Here is a 20,867-nt window from a genome sequence, read left to right as displayed (position 1 = left end):
GTTGACCATACCCCAAGCAAAATGCAAGATGAGTTTTGTAGGGACCTTAAGGTTGTTGGCCTCTTGTTCTTCCAGCCTGTCTTTTAGGGGAAGGGCCTGCCACATTATTACTCAGGCAACCCTATTTGGGCAGAATTGCCCTGTCCCTGTGGTGAGGGATGGGCTCAGTGAAAAGCAGTTTTGGAGGCTTTTGTTCTCTGGCAGATTTCCCTGTCTCTTCCAAGAGTCAAAGCAGAAGTGACCATATCCAGACCTTTGCCTCAGAACAGAGAGATCACAGTCTGTTCTTCAGTGAACTTTCCTGGCTACACTGTCTCTGTTACTGTCTGTGCTGCTAAAAACTGCAGCATCCTGGGTTGTATGCCCCATAGCAGCACTCCCAGCTGTTGCTCCCAGGTCAAGGCACATCTCTGTACTTTGTGCTTTTAAAACTGCCAGCCGCCGCCAGTTTACACGCATGCCCCTGCAGCTCCAGGTTTCAATCTGAGAGGCCCTGTCACTACTGGTTCAGGAGTCTGTACCTGGTCCCCAGCATGGGAGGGATTGTGCTCCTGCAGCACAGGAACCTGGAGGCTCCCTCCCCCTTCCATTTATCTTTTGATATCTGCCTGCAGAATCATGGCTCCCTGCTTCATACCGCAAGTCAACTGCTGGAGATACTCTGTTTGTAGAGATCCAGATATATCTTCTTGCATCTCAGTTTGATTTGGGTGATGTGGATGTTCAGAGTAGTCTGGTAGATATCCAGCTCAGTTCAGGAGACTGATTGAAGTAGAGTTCCCTACTCCTCTGCCATCTTTGCAACATCCTGAAATTTGGAGTTTTGAAACTTAGTCACAGGCCTGAGATAAAATGGCTTGGACATGGGAAACACGAGCATAAGTTTCAGATGGAAACAGAGGACACAAGTAGGATGACCTATTGCTCTTCTATGGGGGTTCACTGAAGAGTAGGGGTGCAAACTTTCAGCTCAGAGGCTAGAGAGCAGGGCACAGCAATTTTTATCCTGACCATCAGTGCTGAAAGCCTTCAGGGAAAAAAACAACACAGCACCATCTATTGAAGGCTATGACCACATACACCTAGTCCTGCAGCCCCCTTGTGCCCTGGGGACACATTCCCACAGAAACAAGTCACCTTGAGAATCAGCATAGCAGGCCTCTCCCCCAGAAGACCAGCACCACCAATTAGCATGCCCCAAAGTTATTAAACACAGAGTGCTGCAAGCTTTAGCTCTATGGAAAATAGGATGTAGCTTTCTTTTTCCTTTTATTCCTTTATTGTTATTTTCATTTATTATATTTTCCAACTCCTTTTAAAATCTTTTATTATTTATTAATATTTATATTTACATATGCATACTTTTTTGTTTAATTTAATTTAATTTATTTTTTAATTTTGGGACATAGTTTAACAAGCAGACCAAAAGACACACTCAGTATTTTTTCTTTTTTTGTTTTTGTTTTTCTTCCCCCCCTTTTTTGTTTGATTTCGCTGTTATTATTTTTTGTTCTTTTTCCTCTTTTTTTTTCTCTTCTGGACAAAATGATGAGATAGTGGAATTCACCCAAAAGAAAGAGCATGAGGTAGAACTCGTCAGAGATTTAATCAATACAGATATAAGATATCTGAACTATAATTTAAAACAACATTTATATGGATACTAGCTGTTGTAAACAACATAGAAGACACTAAAGAATTCCTTACTATAGAGGTAAAAGAGGTAAAATCTAGACAGACCAAAATTAAAAATGCTAACCAAGATCTAGTCCCAAGTGGGGCCATAAACACAAGGATGCAGAAGAGTGAGTCAGTGACATAGCAGATAAAATTATAGAAAATAATGAAGCTGAAAAGAGGGCGTAGAGAAAACTATTAGATCATGGAGTTAGACTTAGGAAACTCAAAATTCCATAAATGATGATATCATATCATAGGAGTACCAAAAGAGCGGGGGGGGGGGGGGGGACAAAGGACAGAAGGTTTATTTGAACAAATCCCTAATATTTTGAGGGAAACAGGCATTCAAGTCTAGAAGGCACAGAGAACTCCTCTCAAAGTTAGCAAAACCAGGTCAATACCATGACTTACCATAGTTAAGCTTATAAAACCTGAAAGACTCCATCAAAAATTACTAGAACTCATGCAGGAATTCAACAAAGTGGCAAGATATAAAATCAATGCACAGAAATTACTTGAATTTCAATATACTAAGAATGAGGAACAAGAAATCAAAGAATTGATCTCATTTATAATTATATAAAAAACCATAAGACACCTAGGAATGGACCTAACCAAAGAGATAAAGGATCTGTACTCTGAAAACTGTAAAACACTTATGAAAGAAATTGAGGAAGACACAAAAAAATGGAAAAACATCCCATGCTCATGGATTGTAAAAACAAATACTGTTAAAATTCTATACTACCTAAAGCAATCTACATGCTCAATGCAGTCTCTATCAAAACAAAACCAGCATTTTCACAGAGCTAGAACAAACAATCCTAAAATTTGTGTACAACCAGAAAAGACCCTGAATAGCCGCAGTTATGTTGAAAAAGAAAAACACAGCTGGAGGCATCACAATTCCAGACTTCAAGCTGTATTACAAAGCTGTAATCATCAAGACAGTATGACCCTGGCACAAGACAGACATAGATCAATGGAAGAGAAGAGAGAACCCAGTATAGACCCTCAACTCTATGGTCAACTACTCCAACAGGAAACAAAAAAGCAGGAAAAACAAAGCAGGAAAAAGATCCAATGGAAAGAAGACAGTCTCTTCAAAAAATTGTGTTGGCAAAATTGGACAGCCACATGCAGAAGAGTGAAACTGGACCATTTTCTTACACTATACACAAAAATTGACTCAAAATGGATGAAAGACCTAAATGTGAGACAGGAATCCATTAAGATCCTAGAGGAGAACACATGCAGCAATTTCTTTGACCTTGGCTGCAGCAACTTCTTAACAGACATGTCTTCAAAGGCAAGGGAAGCAAAAGCAAAATTGAAGAATGGGGACTTCATTGAGATAAAAAGCTTTTGCACATCAAAGGAAACTGTTGACAAAACCAAGACAAACTACCAAATGGAAGAAGATATTTGCAAATGTCTTATAAGATCCAAAATCTATAAGGAATTTATTAAACAACACCCCAAAAACAAAATATCCAGTCAAGAAATGGGCAGAAGATATGAACAGGCGTTTTTCCAAAGAAAACATACAAATGACAAATGGACATTAAAAAATTCTGCACCTCACTTAGAATCAGGGAAATATAAATCAAAACCACAAGATACCAACTCAAACCTGTCAGAATGGCTAAAATTAACATGTCAGGATGTCATTGAGGATGCAGGGAAAGGGGAACCTTCTTACAGTGTTAGTGGGAATGCAAACGGTGCAGGCACTCTGGAAGGCAGTACGGAAGTTTCTCAAAAAAATTAAAAATAGAATTACCCTACTACTCAGCAACTGCACTATAAGGTATTTATCAAAAGGATATAAAAATAGTGATTTGAAGGGAGGCATGCACTCCAATGTTTATAGCAGCAATGTCCAAATAGCCAGAATATGGAAAGAGCCCAGATGTCTATCAATAGATGAATGGATAAAGAGGATATGGTTATATATAGTGGAATATTAGTCATCAAAAGAATGAAATCTTGCCATTTTCAAGTACATGAAGGGAACTAGAGGGTATTAGGCTAAGTGAAATACATCAGTCAGAGAAAGACAAATATATGATTTCACTCATATATGGAATTTAAGAAGCAAAACAGATGAACATAGGGGAAGGAAAGAAAAAAAATGAAAATAAGATAAAAAAGAGGCAAACCATAAGAGACTCTTATCTATAGAGAAAAAACTGAGGATTGCTTGAGGGGCAGTGAGTAGAAGGATGGGGCAACTGGTGATGGGCATTAAGGAGGGAACTTGATGGAATGAGAACTGGGTGTTATATGCAATTAATGAATAACTAAATTCTATCCCTGAAACAACACACTACATGGTAAATTACTTGAATTTAAATTTTAAAAATTATATTAAAAACACAATTCTCTCTCTCCTTCTCCCTCTGCCCCTCCCCTGCTTTCTCTCTCTTAGAAAAGAAAAGAATTTAAAAATTAAAAAATGGATTGGTTAAAAAATACATGAAAGCATAATTCATAGTTCATGAAAGTATAATTCATTTTTGTATATTGATTTTGTGTGGTAAAAACTTGCTAAACTCATTAGAATTTTCCAATTCTATTTGTTGATTCCTTAAGAATTTCTCTAAACAAAATTTTGTCATCCATGAAGAACACTTTTATTTTTCCATTTCATCTATTTGTATGTAATTGAATTTGGAATAATTTCAATAACTTTATTGATATGAGAGTGGATATCTTTGTCTTGTTCCCAGTCTTAAGGGGAAAATGTTCAGTTTTTCATGAAAAGTATGATGTGAATTTTAATTTCTTTCTTTAATAAGTGTCTTTTCTTCCAAAGTAGTATCTTTTATTCCCTTGTATATTATGTTGGTTTTTCCCCATCATTTCACCATTCCAGTGTTTCATATATTTTTTTGCCTGATGTTTGTGCTTTTTGTCCCTACCAGGCACTTGGTCTACTTTTTACTACATATATTTTGCCTAGGAGAATGCTCAGTAATTATGTTGTAAACAGTGACCAGATCAGCTAGTATATTTTCTCATTATTTCATTTTAGCCTTTGATTACTGATTCTATTTCTTTGCTGGTTGTGGATCTGTTTAGGTTGTCTATTTCTTTCTGTTTTAGTTTTGGTAGTTTATATATTTCTAAGAATGAATCCATTTCTTCCATACTGCCTAATTTCTTGGCATATAATTGCTCATAATATTCTCTTAATTCTTTGTATTTCTTTAGTGTTTTTATTTATTTATATAAATACATATAATATATAATATATTAATATATATTAATAATATATAAATATATAATACATTATAATATTTATTTATTTATTTTAGCATTTTTATTTATTAGGTTTTTATTTCAAATGTTCAATTATGAACATAATTATGAACAAAAGCCCTAAAATGTATTATTAAAATTAATATAAACATGTTTATATTGTCATTAAAAGAATTTTATTATATAAAAATACAAAGTATGTTAAATATTGAGGCTTAAAAAACTTAATATTCAATGGTATGGCATTGGGAAAGTAAATAAAATAAACACAGTTCTTATGTCTAAAGATTTAATGAAGTTCATAAGATAGATAAATAATAGGTCTTGTTTAAAACAGGATAGAATGCTCTAAAAAGATTTTAGATATTTTTATAACAAGAATTTTCTTGGTAAAATTTAAAAAGTATGGTAAATCATTAGTATGTTTTGCAATGCAATGAATATTTTTTTAAATGTGCTTATTTTTTCCATAATTCTTTTTAAATCTCTTTTCAAAACCCATACATTAGCAGAAATGCAGAGATATACAGCAATAATTTTTGTCGTATCCATTTTTAAAATATTTTAGGCAGTCTGGGGGTGTAAAGGAGTTTAGCACCTGTAGTTTGGATGACTTTAAATACTTAGCTTCACAAGCTGACTTTGAATGTCTTCAGAAAATCCTTCCTGAAATGCCAGTTTATAAAGAAGCACAAAGGAAAGTATGTGGCAATGGAAAATTGGAACATGGTGAAGAGTGTGATTGTGGCATTATAGAGGTTAGTAGAAATTTTTTCAGCTTTTATGTATGTTTATAGATAAAAAGTATGTGTATATATCTGTATAATAGCTAAAGAAGGTGAGACTTTGTCTTTCAGAATAATAAATTTGAAAAAGATCTTTGAGGAAGATGGAAGCCTTTAAGTTTCCTAATTTTGCTATTTTTTGAAGTGGACAGCAAAAGCCTTTTAGATAACGTTTAACTTCAGAGATTGCCTTCTGACATTCTTTAGTGTATCTATTTGGAGTGTCAACTCCAAACTCGTAATTATTTACCACAAAGGTGTTCTAAGGAGCTAAAGAAATATACCTTTAACAACAAGCAGTAACAAAAACAGAAAAATCTAAAGGCAACAGACTATTAACAGTGAAACAGCAAAATGCATTGCTTGCTATATAAAGTGAAATGTTTTCTGTTGACAGGTGATGCCAATTAAAAGTGTTTTTTAAAAATCTATCACCTGTAGAAAATACAAAAATGTAGAACTAAGATCAAACCAAAAGAAAGATGAAAGATGATAGAGGAGCTATTGACAATAAAGTAAAGTAGTCACATGGAAACTCTCAAGAGATAGCTATTGTAAAATATGAAACATTATTAAAAATTAATATATATTATTAAAATAAATAATATACAAAGATATGTAACAGACTATATATTATTATTATATTATAAATGTTATACATATAAACATATTTATATATAGATATGTATATAATAATTTATGTTATATACAATATATTACATATAATATATAATATAAATAATATATAAAAATTTATATATTATATATAATATATATAATATAATTTATATGTTATAAATATATTTTATAACATAAAAATATATGTTATATCTATATATAATGGAGAATATTTAAAAGAAGAAGCCAGAGGAGAGTTTACTCTTGAAAAATTGCAGCTGCAATTAATCAGGATTGTGAGTTTATATCTTTCTAGCATAAGAGTGCCCTTCTAACTCCACAGCTGTGGCAGAATTAAATAGCTGTGGAAAACTGCAGCTCTCCTGATTCAATGTGAAAGAGAACAGATTTCAGAGATGAGAACCACTGGAAATTTAAGGGGAAAACCCTGAAAGAGAGAATTGTGAAAGTGGTAAAACCTAAAATCTGATGATAAATTTTAAATACATTTGGCTGACTGCTAAAATATGCACGGCCTAGACATACCCTATAGGGCAAAAAATGTAGGGTGAGACACTTGAAAGACACAGGTGTACCAGGTGAGCCCTCTGAGTTTGAGACTGGGACTGCAACTGGAAATTAAAGAGGAATCTTAAGAAACAAAGAAATTACACATAGTTTGTACTCTGAAATCTAAGTGCTATCTCTACCTAAATCCTTGGCTGAATGTCAGATTACACCAGGGAATCAGGCTAAAAACTCAGAGGTTTGAAGACATATAAGTTGAGTAGAAATAACTATGGCACACTATAGGGGAGATAAAGCTTACAGTTTATATCCAGGTTACTTAATTCCCTATAGGGGGGAAAAAAAGCATCCAGAAAGATAGCTGAATTCAGGCATTATATCATTGTATCTATAATGTTTAACTTACTAAACAAAAATTTACTAGACAGAGAATTATTACAGAAAATGTGAACCATATTTAGGAAAATAAGCAGTTAAGGGACTGATTCTGAAAAATCCAAGATATTGTATTTAGCAGACAAAGACTTCACAGTAGTTATTTTTAATATATTAGGAGCATTAAAGGAAATTATGCTCAAATAATTTAAGGAAAAATTATCCTATTGAGTGAGCAGCTAGAGAATATCAACAGATATATGTTAAGCATAAAAAATATAAATTTAAAGTCTACAAGTGAAAAGTAATAAATGAAACAAAACAGAAGCAGAAGAATCAATGAACTTGATCAGTGAGACAATAAGAACATATACTCTATGGAACAGAGAGAAAAAGAGTTGAAAAAAATAACAAAACCTTAGATACCTGAGAAGAAATATTAAGTACCAAATGTAGGTGTAATTGGATTTAAAGATAAAGAAAAGAGAGAGTAGGTGGAAGAAAAAAAATCTGCAAAAATAATGCCGATTATTTTCCAGATTTGAAGGAAAACATTTACTTACAGACCCAAGATGCTCAGCATTATAATCATAAGCAGATAGACACACACAAAAAACGCACTTCTATACACAGATCAATAAAACCTCTCAAAGTCCCAAGATAAAAAGAAAACTTAATTTCAGCCTAAAGAAAGACACATTAGGTACATGACAATGATACAAAATATAGCTGATTTCTTATAACCAATAATGGAGGTCAGTAGACTTTGAAATGACAAACTAAAAGTGCCGAAGGAAAGAAAGTCAAGAACCAGGACTCCTGGGTGGCTGAGTCATTGAGCACCTGCCTTTGGCTGGGGCTCAGGTCATGCGTGGTCCAGCAGTCCTGGGATTGAGCCCCATACTGGGCTCCATGCTCAGCGGGGGGCCTGCTTCACCATCCCCCATTCCCCTTGCTTGTGTTCCCTCTCTGGCTGTCTCTCTCTCTGTCAAATAAATAAAATCCTAAAAAACAAAAACAAAAATACCCCTCTCTCTTTCAAAAAAAAAAAAAAAGTCAAGAACCAAGCTATCTATATTCAAAGATATTCTTCTTTAAAATGGAAATACATAAAGTTATTCTCAGTTAAGCAAAAGCAGAGAAAATATGTCATAGTAAGCTTGCACTACAGAAAATCTTGAGAATTTAAAATGTTTTAGACTGAAGGACCAGTGCAGTAGGTGATCAGTCTGATCTATAAGAGGATGAACACAGGAATTGGTAAATATGTGAAGGGATATAAATAATTATATGTATGCTTTTTCTTTTCTGCTCTTAATTTTACAAACAACATTGTATACATGCACAGATATGTAAATACATATACTTATCCACTATGCATTCATATGTACATAATACATATATGAACATATACATGTATATTTACATGTGTGTATATTATGTACACACATATATGTATGGGTATGTATGTGTTTATTGGTGCATATACATATGCATATAAATACAAATATACATACATATGCATATATACACACTTCTGTGTGTATATAAATGTGTATATCTACATCTATACTATAACAACAACAGCATGAAATATGGAAGGGTACATTAAAATAAGTTGTTGCAACATTTCTATAATTTACCTGAAGAAAATCAGTATTAACTTTAAGTGGATTATAGTCTTTTTTTTTAGTAGATTATAGTCTTAAAAATACTTATTATAAATCCTAGAGCAAATATTGAAAAAGTATGCAGAGATATAACTACAAAAGGCAATAGAGGATTTATTTGCTAAATACTAAATGTATTTCATCAACAAAAATAAGACAAGAAGGGAAGAATTGAGGAGCAAAAACAAGATGAGATAAATAGAAACAAACAGCAAAATAACAAATTGAAATACATGTTAATTACATTAAATATAAAGAGGCCAGACAATCTAATCAAAAGGCCAAGGTTGTCAGACTAAATAAAAACTGAGAAATAATCACATGCTAAATCACATTCTAAAATCACATTTTAACATTTTAACACATTTTAATTTGTATCATACAAAAATAATGAAATGGAAAAGGATATAACAGGCAAATAGTAAATACAAGGGAGCTATAGTGACTATACTAATATATAAAATAAAGATATAATACTTCAAAATAAAAAAGGATAAATACATAGGAGGATATAACAATAATAAATATATGAACATTTATACAAATATATTTACATATATACACACATATTAAGTCTTTAAAATTTATTAGGCAATCACTGGCAGAACTAAAGGGAGAAACTGGCAAATCTATCATATTTGAGATTTATTTCACATCTCTCAGTAACTGATAGAACAACTAGACCATAAATCATTAAGGATATGGAAGACCTGAACAATACCACCAATCACCTTAATATAATGATATTTATACGCTGCCATGTTTAACAGCCTAAATATAAAAATTCCTTTCAAGAGAACTTGGAATGTTAATCAGAATAGAATATTTGAGGCATGAAATAAATCTCAATGCATTTATTTTGTGTTGAAAATTCAATCAGAAACCAAGAATAATAAAATAACTTGAAAAGCCCCCAAATATTTGGAAATTAAACTACTACTTCTAAATGGCCCTTAGCTCAAAGAAAAATTACAAAAACAATTTTAGGATATATTTTTCACAGTATGCAAATTTAAACATAACATCAAAATCTATGAGATTCAGTTAAAACAGTGTTATAAGGAAAATTTAAATCTATAAATGCTTATATTAGAGAAGAAGATAGGTCTAATCAATTATTTAGGATGCTACTTAAGGTAACTAAAATATTAGCCTAAGTTAAATCTAAAGTAAATATAAGGAAATAATGATAAAGATATAGGTAGAAATCAATGAGATAGAGATCAGAGAATGAAAATCAATGAAAATGAAAGCCAGGGCTTTGGAAAGAATCATATACTTGATAAACTTCTTGCTGGGCTGATGGAGAAATGAAAGAAAAAAGAAATTCCCAGTATTGGGAATGAAAGAGGATACATTATTTACTATACATCCTATGTATGTTTAAAGAATATTAAAAACAACTTTATGTAAATGAATTTGGCAATTTAGATGAAATTGGTAAGTTTCTTAAAAGACAAATTATCATTACGTATGTGAGAGAAGATATCATTTGAATTTGTCTCTTTGTTTACAGAATTGTACACATAAAGACTGCTGTGATGCTAGAATATGTCTAATGAAAAAGGGTAAACAATGTGGTTCTGGGGAATGCTGTACACTAGATTGCAAGGTAAGAGGCAATCTATTTTATAGTAGCTCAGCATTAAATTTCTTGAAATACTTGTTTCAAAGAGATGCAAAATATGTCAATATCTTATCAGTATATTATATTTTATCCAAGCACATTATATCTTATCAGTATATTATATCCAAGCACTGCAGTGCATTCAGTAATCTGTCATTTCCAGGACTCTCATGTATTTAATGCCTGATGATTCTTCTCTCCTGACTTGTACTCACTGAGATATTTCTGCAATCAACATACATTTGAAGCAACCCTCTTAAGGTCTTCTTTTCTTTTTTTAAATTTAAATTTAATTAGCCAACATATAGTACATTATTAGTTTCAGATGTAGAGTCCAGTCATTCATCAATTGCATATAACACCCAGGTCTTGTTTTCTGACACTATACCTCACATGAGGTCAAGAAATTAGATTAGTTTCTGTTGTTGTTGTTGTTAGCTAAATTCTCTTCACTATCTTCTGGTAAAGTCTGCTGTTCCTTTGCAATTCAGTTATTGTTACAATCAACCAATCTCTCTTTATTGAAAGTATTTAAAGAATTCCTGAGTAATTGCCCTGTACCCAGACAATTAACTGGAATCTTAATGAAAAAAGAAACTCCTGAACAAAGTAAATGGCAGATATTCACAAGACTGGAGTAAGAATATGTTTTTATCTTTCAAAATTTTCCCCAAACTTTGTTGAGATATAATTGACATATAACATTGTATAAGTTTAAGGTGTACAATGTAATGATTTCATATAATTGTGAAATGATTACAATAAGGTTAGCACGCTTTACATAGCAACATTTAATAAGAAAGTTTCAAGAAACCAATACATTATTAACTTCAGTCATCATATTATACATTAGATCCCCAGACTGATATATTTTATAGCTGAAAATTCATACCCTCGACCAACATTTTTTCATTTCTCTCACAGTTTTCTTTCTTTCTTTCTGGTTTGGATGCCTTTTAATTCTTTTTTCTTGCCTAATTGCTCTGGCTAGGACTTCTAATGTTAAATAGGAGTGGTAAGAATGGACAACTTTGTCTTGTTTTTGATCTGATAGGTAAAGATTTCAGCTTTTCCCTATTGAAAATTGTTAGTTTAGGCTTGTCATATGTAGCTTTTATTATATTGATATATGTTTGGTCTATGCCCAAACTGTTGAGAGATTTTCTTATGAAAGTTTGTTGGATTTTGTCACTTTAGAGGATTATATGAATTTTACCCCTATTTATATTAATGGGGTATATTAATTTTATTGATTCCCGTGTGTCGAATCATCCTTGCATCCCAGGAATAACTCTCACTTGATTATGGTACATGATACTTTTAAAGTGATGTTGAATTTGTTGTGTGTGGTTTTTTTTTTTTAAGATTGTATTTATTTATTTGACAGAGATCACAAGTAGACAGAAAGGCAGGCAGAGAGAGAGGGGAGAAACAGTCTCCCTGCTGAGCAGAGAGCCTGATGCTTGAGCCCAGGTCCCTGAGATCATGACCTGAGCCAAAGGCAGAGGCTTTAACGCACTGACCCACCCAGGTGCCCCTTTGTTGTGTATTTTGTTGAGAATGTTTGCATCTATATTCATCAGAGATATTGGCCTGTAATTTTCTTTTCTTGTTTCTTTCCTTATTTGTCTTTGGTATCAGGGTAAAACTGGCATTATAAAATGAGTTTAGGAGTGCTCCCTCCTTTTTAATTTTTGGAAGAATTGAGAAAGATTAACATTAATCCTTAAAAAATTTCATAGAATTCACCTGTGAACCATCTATTTCAGGTCCTTTTCTTTGTTAGGAGGCTTGATAACAAATTCAGTCTCTTGTGTTTGATTTGTTCAAGTTTTCTCTTTCTTTGTGATTCAGTCTTGATAGGTTGTCTTTTTCTAAGAATTTATCCATTTCTTCTAAAGTATTATGCAGTTTGCAGGTAGATAATTGTTATAGTAGCCTCTTATGATACTTTGTATTTCTATGGTGCCAATTTTAGTGTCTCCTCTTTTTTCCATAATTTTATTTTATTGCATCCGCTCTCTCTTTCTTGGTTAGTCTAGCTAATGATTTGCCATTTTATTTATTTTTTCAAACCCAACTCTTGGTTTAATTGATTTTTTCCCCCTTTTGTCTCTTTGGTCTCTGTTTTGTTTATTTCTGTTCTGACTTTTGCTATTTCTTTCTTTCTACTAACTCGGGGCTTTGTTTGTTTTCCTTTTTTAATTCCTTTGGGATAAAGTTAGGTTATTTGAGATTTTTAAAATATAGACATTTATTGCTGTAAACTTACCTCTATAGAACTGCTTTTCATGTGTCCCTATGTTTTGGTATATATATATTTTTGTTTTTATTATTGTTTATTTTAAGATACATCTCTGATTTCCTTTTTATTTTTTTCTTCATTGGTCCATTGGTTTTTTAAGGAGTATGGTGTTAAGTTGCATATTTTGTGAATTTTTCATTTTTTTCCCCTGAGGTTTTATACCATTGTGTATGGAAAAGGTATTAGATATTATTTCAATTCCCTTAAATTTCATAAGACTTGCTTTGTGAGCCAAGATATGTTTTATTCTGGAGAATGTTCCATGTGTGCTTGAGAAGAGTGTGTATTTTGTTCCTGTTGGACATAAAATTCCATATATGTCTTTAAGGTCCATTTGGTCTGTTGTTTTATAGACCTGCTATTTTCTCCCTAATTTTCTTTCTGATTGATCTGTCCAATGTTATTAGTATTAGTAGGGCATTGAAGTCCTCTAGTATTATTGAATTGCTTTTGAAATTCAGGGATGTCATAGTATTTTTAATCCTTCACTTTGTTAATGTGATGCATCACATTTATTAAATTACATATGTCAAACATCCTTGATTCTTAGTGATAAATCTTAATTGATCATGATGTATGATCCTTTTAATGTGCCATTAAAATTGGTTTGCTAGTATTTTATTGAGAATTACTATATTTATGTTCATCAGGCCTGTTCTTCAGGTCAAAATTACATTAGCATATAGTTTTCTTTTCTTTTGGTATCTTGGTCTGACTTTGGTATTAGGATAATTCTGGCCTCATAAAATGGGTTTGGAAGTTTTTCTTCCTATTCAGTTTTTTGGAAGAGATAGAAAAGAATTAGCATTAAGTACTCCTTAAGTGTTTGGTAGAATTCATCTGTGAAGCCATCTGATCCTGGATTTTCTATGTTGGGAGGTTTTTAACTGATAACTGATTTGAACTCTTTACTCATTATTGGTTTGTTCAGGTTATTCTATTTTTTTTTCATGATTCAATCTTGATAGGTCATTTCTAGGAATTTTATTTATTTATTTTGACAGAGAGAGAGATCACAAGTAGGCAGAGAGGCAGGCAGAGAGAGAAGGGGAAGCAGGCTCCCTGCTGGGCAGAGTCCAATGTGGGGCTCAATCCCAGGACCCTGAGATCATGACCTGAGCCGAAGGCAGCGGCTTAACCCACTGAGCCACCCAGGTGCCCCTATTGGTTATAGTATTCTTTTAAAGATTTATTTCATTATTTTAGAGAGAGAGTGTGCCCATGTGTGTGTGCCTATTTGATGGGGAAGGGGCAAAAGGAAAGGGGGAGAGAGAGAATCTCAAGCAGATTCCCTGCTGAGCTCAGAGCCTGATACAGGGCTCCATCTCATGACCCTTGAGATCATGACCTGAACTGAAATCAAGAGTTGGGTGCTTAAAAATAATATGATTCTTCTATTGAAGAGTTCTTTTGGCCTTATGTACATTTTCCTCTCTAGATTTGGCAAATAAATAATAAATAAATAAAAAATAAATAAATAAATAAATAAAATAAAAAAAAAATAAATAAACTTTCTACCCATTTCTCTTTCACTTTTTCTGGGACTCCCACAGCACATATGGTATTTCTTTTGATGTGTCCTCTAAGTACGACCAGCTTTCTTTAATCTTTTTTTTTTCCTCTTAACTGGATTATTTTAAATGATTGCCCTTGAGTTCACTATTTCTTCTGCTTGATCAACTGTGCCCTTGAAGTTTTATAGTGGAATTTTTCAGTTCAGTTATTGTTTTCTTCATATCTAGAATTTCTGTTTGGTTCTCTCTTACTTTAAAAACATTGGGGAGGGTATGTGCTTTGGTGAGTGCTATGAAGTGTGTAAACCTGGTGATTCACAGACCTGTACCCCTGGGGATAAAAATATATGTTTATAAAAAATAAAAAATTAAAAAAAAATAATTTCTTTGTGAAACTCATTTTGTTTATGTATTGTTTTTCTGATTTTGTTTATTTGTCTATTTATGCTCTCTTATCTGAGCTCAAGGTGATTATTTTAAGTTTATTTATCAGGCATTTTGTACATTTCCATTTCTTTCATCTGTCTTCCACAAGAGCTCTGTTTTACTCCTTTGTTGGCATCATGTTTCCTTGATTCTTTATGTTTCTTGAAGACTTGCATTGCTGCCCTCACATTTGAAGAAGCAGCCATCTCTTCCAATGTTTACTAACTGGCCTTGGGAGAGAAAGACGCCAGAGACCGGTCAGCCCAGCTGGAGTTTGAGGGGTCTCTCAGACTTTTTTTAATGGGTGTGGTTGTTCCACCCCTCTTCTGGGGTTGTTCCACACCTCCTGAGGGGCAGTGTGTGGCAGAGATTAGGATTGAACACCTACTCTTCATCCCAGAAAGCCAGTCTGGCTATGGAGAGCCTCTCATAAATTTTCCCTGATGCAATGCCCTAAAATGTTCAAAGTTGTGCAATTCAGCAGAATCAAGCCAGGCGTTGGTATCCGTGTTGTCTACAGGATTGTGCCCATTTGTGGGAGGCTCATGTGTGCCATCTGCTGGGGAATTTGGGGTTTTGGCTACCGAGTGTGAGTATGGGGAATGGGGTATTCTCAGGTGAGAAATACTATTGTTTTATGGGTGAGGCTCTTGCTGAAGTCTGTAAGGCAGTTAATTGGACACGTGGCTCATTATTGTGATCCACACACTGGCTTCTGTCAACCCCCATCTCTTTTCCCTATTCCTAGGTGTCTCCAGACTATGTAAGTATGCCAAGTCTCTCAGTGTTCTGAATGGAGTGAGATAAAAGTAGTCTCTTGCACAGTGTTTTGCAAGGCTTGGGAAACTGTGTTCTCATCCCTTTTATTTTCTCTGTCAGAGAAATCACTAGCTAAGACAGTCTCTCTTGGCGTTGAGCTGGGGGAGGGAATAATGAGGGTAAAGTGAAACTGTTGTTTTTACCATCTTCCAATGCATCTACTCTCATATTTTTTACTTCACCTGGGGACTAGAACCTTTTAGCCAGATTATCTCATTCATGGTAGTTGTTAAAATAGGCATTTTTATGTGGTTATGCACCTAGGAATCTCTGATTCTGACATTTGCTGGTGTCACTCTCCTTTTCCATTACTAGGCACAATTTAGTCATAGTTATTTGTATGAAGTGTAACTTAAAAAAAATTAAACAATGTATCAAACACAAGCAGTATAACAGACTACCGAATTGCCCATCATTGCTGCACCAAAAAGGAATAATTTAAACAAGATTCATGTATCAACAGAGATATGTGAACAACTGCTATTGCAAATGGAGTAGTAGTAATGATTCTCACTAGTCCTTGGCCCTGGTTATCAAAATGGAATTGGCCCAAACTGTGAGCTGTCTGATATACATAGTACTCTCTTTACTATGCAGTCAAGGCTGGTGTGGTGGTCAGAGGCATTAACTTAACCTACCCATTCCTCATTTAGTTGTGTAAAGGGACATGGTCCTGACAATGAATTGCACCTTAAATGTAGACACTGACAGTCTTGGGAAGAATAAAAATGAATCACAAATAAAATAAAAAATACCCAAAAAGATTTTAGGAGAAAGCAATCAGTTTTAGGGCCATTTTGGAATTAGGGAACCAAGTAGAGAAACATGAACACCTCTTAATAAAGGAGCAAGTAGGATGATATAACTTGGTTCAAAGAACATTTGAGGAACAAGGTATTTATAAATATTGAAAAAGAAGTTGGGTGAAAGAATCCAATCTGAAAAGATTATACATACTCTATGATTGCAAATATACGACATTCTGAAAAAGGACTGTAAAAAGGTCAGTGGTTGCCAGGAGTGAAAGGGGAGATGAATAAGCAGAGCATGAGGATTTTTAGGGCAGTGAAAATACTCAGCATGATACCATTACAATAGACAGATGTCATTAAACATGTGTTTAAGCCCATAAAACGCATAACAATGAGAAAAAACTTTCTTGTAAATGATGGACTTTGACTGTTTATGATGTGTCATGTAAGTTAATCAGTTGTAACAAATGTACCACTCCAGGTGGGGATATTGATAAGAGGAGGTTTTGTATGTGCGGTGCAAGGATTTTATGGGAAATCTCTGTACTTACCCTTCATATTTTCTGTAACCATTAAACTGCTATAAAAAATAGACAAAACAATAGAAGAAATTAGAATGAATGTAATATTGCCATTTATACATATTTATAAAAGGAAGCATATTTTCAAGAAACTGATATTAATACCTTTTCATTATACTTATATGTATTTTCCTTTAGAAATAATTTTGATCATTGGTTTTGATTTGAATGTTAACTACATAAACTTGGGTGACTCAAGTATTGTATTTTGTCTTCCCACCCATCACTTGAAGAATTTGTGTTAGAATTGCTATATATAGAAAATACTTGTTGACAACATGGAAAAGTGTGAAGAGAAAACCCATTTTCAGAGGGTGGTGAATGTCACAGAAGCTGGGCTTCTGGGACCTTTGAAAGCTAGAACAAATTTAACTTAGTTTGCGTAGGATAGTGTTGATAGCCAGGAGGAATTGGGGCTTAGGTTGAGGAAAAGGGCCTGCAGTAATGCTATTTGGAAGTTTATTGGCAAAGATAGGTATACAGAAAGCAAATCCTGGAAGGACTTGGCTAGACTAAGTGCTGAAGAGATCAGAGATGTATTTGGGGAAAGCTATTTTTTTAATAGTTGTTTGCAACATGATATGTGAAATAAACCTTTTCCTGTGTGTCCTTAAATTACCTTACAAAATTTTTTCTGAATGTTATGATGTATACTTATTATTTTGTAATGGTTGCTGGTTTATGCTTAAAGAGACAGCATAGGAGAAACCAGAGGCTGTCCACATGAGCATAGCCATGATGGGTTGCAAGTAATTTTTTAAAGTAATTTCTATATTAATTGCTTAGGTTTAGTTTTCATCTTTCTTTTTTTTCTCAATGATTATGGTAATCTACTTTGAATTTCTCAATTCTCTTACAAGCACTACCCATTCTTTTATCCACAGTAAATTTAATTATTTAAATTAAATTTAATTATTTAAATGTCTATGCAATGGTTAAGTAGTTATTAAGATTTAATTTTCTCCTTGCCTTTAGCAACTTAAAAAAAATGAAAAATTAAAGCCTGAAGGGAAAGACAATTTGAATATCATTGGTGAATAATCTTTTCTTATATTCCTTTTTCCCTTCTAGCTGAAACCAATTGGTATACAGTGTAGGAAATCTTTGGACGAATGCGATTTCCCTGAGTATTGCAATGGGGTTTCCTCACACTGTGTGCCTGACACTTACGCACGTGATGGACAAAGTTGTGATTCAGGTGATGCCTACTGTTTTGGAGGACGATGTCGGATACATAACAAACAGTGTAAAGATTTGATTGGAGGAGGTAAGGACCAAAACTTTCTTCTTAGTTCCTAAATTCCGATTATACTGTGCTTCCTTATTCAATTCTATAGGACAAAATGTAAATATAATTTGTTAATGAGTAAAGTCTTGTCCCTTAGTGTTAAAGGAAATAAAATTTTCTTAATTCTGAAAAAAACCGTAGTTTATATGGAATTCTTGTTTGTAAAGGAAGAAACCTCAAGTGGAAATGCAACTTCCCAGATTATATAGAATTGGTGGTGATGGTGTTTAGTTTAGGCTTAGATGAAACAAAGTTTTTACTAGAACAAAGCAGGACTAATAACTGATTGTGTGGATATCAAGTGTGGGTCTGTTCCAAGGGGCTTGCTCGTCAAAGTGTATTTCAGCTTAACGCCGGTCTTGTTCAGTTTGATACCTTCCTATAAATGTGTAGATCATTAGCTTCACTGAAATATACAATTTTCTGAACATACAGTTCATGTTCTTTGAGAGAGTAAAATGTTTTATTCTCAGTCCTCCCTTAAGGCCTTCCTTTGCCAGGTCATAGATATTGTGTACCTTCCTAAGTATTACGAAATCTATATGAATGACAGGAATTTAAGGAGGAGATGAGGTAGAGGTTTTGGTGATATTCTAATTTTGTTCTGCTTTTCTATCAGAATCATAGTTATGTTGTTTAGCAAGACAATGGTGACATTAATATTTAAAACATAATTAAGATACAAGCAAATGGCCAGTAAAATTAGGAGAAACAGAATATTACTTCAGATCCATGATTTAGTGTTTTCCCTAAGTAAAAGAGGGAAACTAAATTGCAGTGCTAGTCAGATAAATGTAGATCCATATAGTGGGATGCCAACTAGGTATACCCTAAGTTATTTATCTTGTTTACTGTTTCCTTAGTATGAGCAGTGATTTTGAGTGATTTAAAGCTCTCTGAGAACTATACGTGTTTAAGTACAATCCTCTTCTCCCAAAGTATTAAAAATTTGTTGGAGATAAGTATAACATCTAAAGCATCTTGATTTTGAAGAAATGTCTCTCCTGTCCTAGTGACTACTTGTGTTAATGCATTTAGGAAATGGTAAGTCTGGGCCCGACTATCAGTTAGTTTTGTATTTATTTTGGAAAAACAGTTAGATTTTGTGAGCCTCCTACAGAGCTTGGGGGCAAAAGGAAATTGAAAGTTTTGGAGTTGAACAGTTTTCCTCAACCATAACTATTTCAATCCAAATGAACTAAAATTCTTTGACTAGGTCATCTGTGATCTGCCATGGACACTGGTTAACCAGAATGTTCTTGAGTAGGGCTTAATAGAATTCTGAAGAAGTCATTAGCTTTCCAAGATAAGAATGATACATGATTTATAGGTAACAGCCAATAAAATCTTATTCACAGACCTAACACATATCATTATGTGCCATTAAATTATTAGTTTCTGGCCAAAATATGCTTAGAGGGTAAAATGTGTCCTTTTTTAAGTTCCTTAGCAAATTTTGTTTTTGTAGGAATGTAGCTCCTGTGGTAGTCTCTTCAGTGTTATTTCTACACATGCAGAAACTTAGCATTTAGGTACAATATAAAAAGATATTTAAGTTTTAGCATCGTTAATTTGTGGTGATGTTTATCCTTTAAAAGGTAGGAGGTCTCATTAGTTGTAAAGTCACATACATTATTAGGGGTATTTGTCACCAAATTAAGTTGGGTACACCTAGAGGAATGTGGGTACAAACCCAACAGTCACATCAGAGTTTCTCAATGGCAACAGTATTGATATTTTAGGCCAGATAATTCTTTGTTGTGAGAGGGGGGAATAAGGAAAATTGTTCTGTCCCTTGTAGTACATTTAGCAGAATTCATGACCATTGCTTACTAGACACAATGCCTACAGGCGTTTTTGGTTTTTACAGCTGGGGCAGAATTGTTACTGGCTTCTAGAAAGTAAAAGTCAATACTAGAAATACTAGAAAGTAAAAGTCAAAAGTCAATTCTACAATACACAGAACAGTTCCTAAAACAGAGTTATCTGGCTCCCCACAAGGGGCCATCTTTTTAATTGCTTTCTGGATGTTTTGTAGTTTCATGGGAAGAAAATATTTATGAACCATGTATCTGATAAGAAATTAATATCCAGAATATATAGAAACTCCTAAAACTCAACAACAAAAAACAAATAGTTCAATTCAAAAATGGGCAAAGAATTTGAATAGGTGTGTCTCTCTATATCTATCTCTTAACATTACTAATCAGTAGGGAAGTGTAAATCAAAATCACAGTTTCACACTCATTAGGATGGCTACCAAAAAAACCCACACAAAACTCCACCCAAAAGATGGGTGAGTATGTAGAGGAATTGGAGCCCTTGTGCACTGTTGGTGGGGGTGGAAAATGATATAAGCTGCTGTGAAAAATAGATGGTTGTTCCTCTAAACTTAGAAATAGAATTAGTATATGACCCAGCATTCCCATTTATGAGACTATAACCTAAAGATTTGAAGCACTGTCTGGAAGAGATATTTGTATACCCATGTTCATAGCAGCATTATTGAGAATAGCTAAAATTTGGAAGTAACCCAAGTGTCCACCAATAGATGTATGGAAAAAGAAGAATGTGGTATATACAAACAATGGCATTTTATTCTGCATTAAAAATGATAGAAATTTTGCAATATTTT

At 33.5% G+C, this 20,867-nt stretch overlaps 1 protein-coding gene across 6 annotated transcripts in view; it reads left to right on the top strand.

Annotated features, from left to right (window-relative positions):
* LOC309855249 (disintegrin and metalloproteinase domain-containing protein 5-like) overlaps positions 1–20,867 on the top strand; it is a 154,500-nt gene that overhangs the window by 72,716 nt on the left and 60,917 nt on the right. For all 6 annotated transcript variants that reach the window (XM_082715364.1, XM_082715361.1, XM_082715360.1 and 3 more), the window contains 3 exons: positions 5,513–5,702; positions 10,437–10,532; positions 18,016–18,211. In XM_082715364.1, the coding sequence (XP_082571490.1) occupies positions 5,513–5,702; positions 10,437–10,532; positions 18,016–18,211 (482 nt within the window). The remainder of the gene's footprint in view (positions 1–5,512; positions 5,703–10,436; positions 10,533–18,015; positions 18,212–20,867) is intronic.

This window comes from Mustela nivalis (assembly GCF_964662115.1).
Source record: "Mustela nivalis genome assembly, chromosome: 20".
In the NCBI taxonomy this organism is placed as follows: Eukaryota; Metazoa; Chordata; class Mammalia; order Carnivora; family Mustelidae; genus Mustela; species Mustela nivalis.
This window is presented reverse-complemented; position numbering and strand designations above follow the sequence as displayed.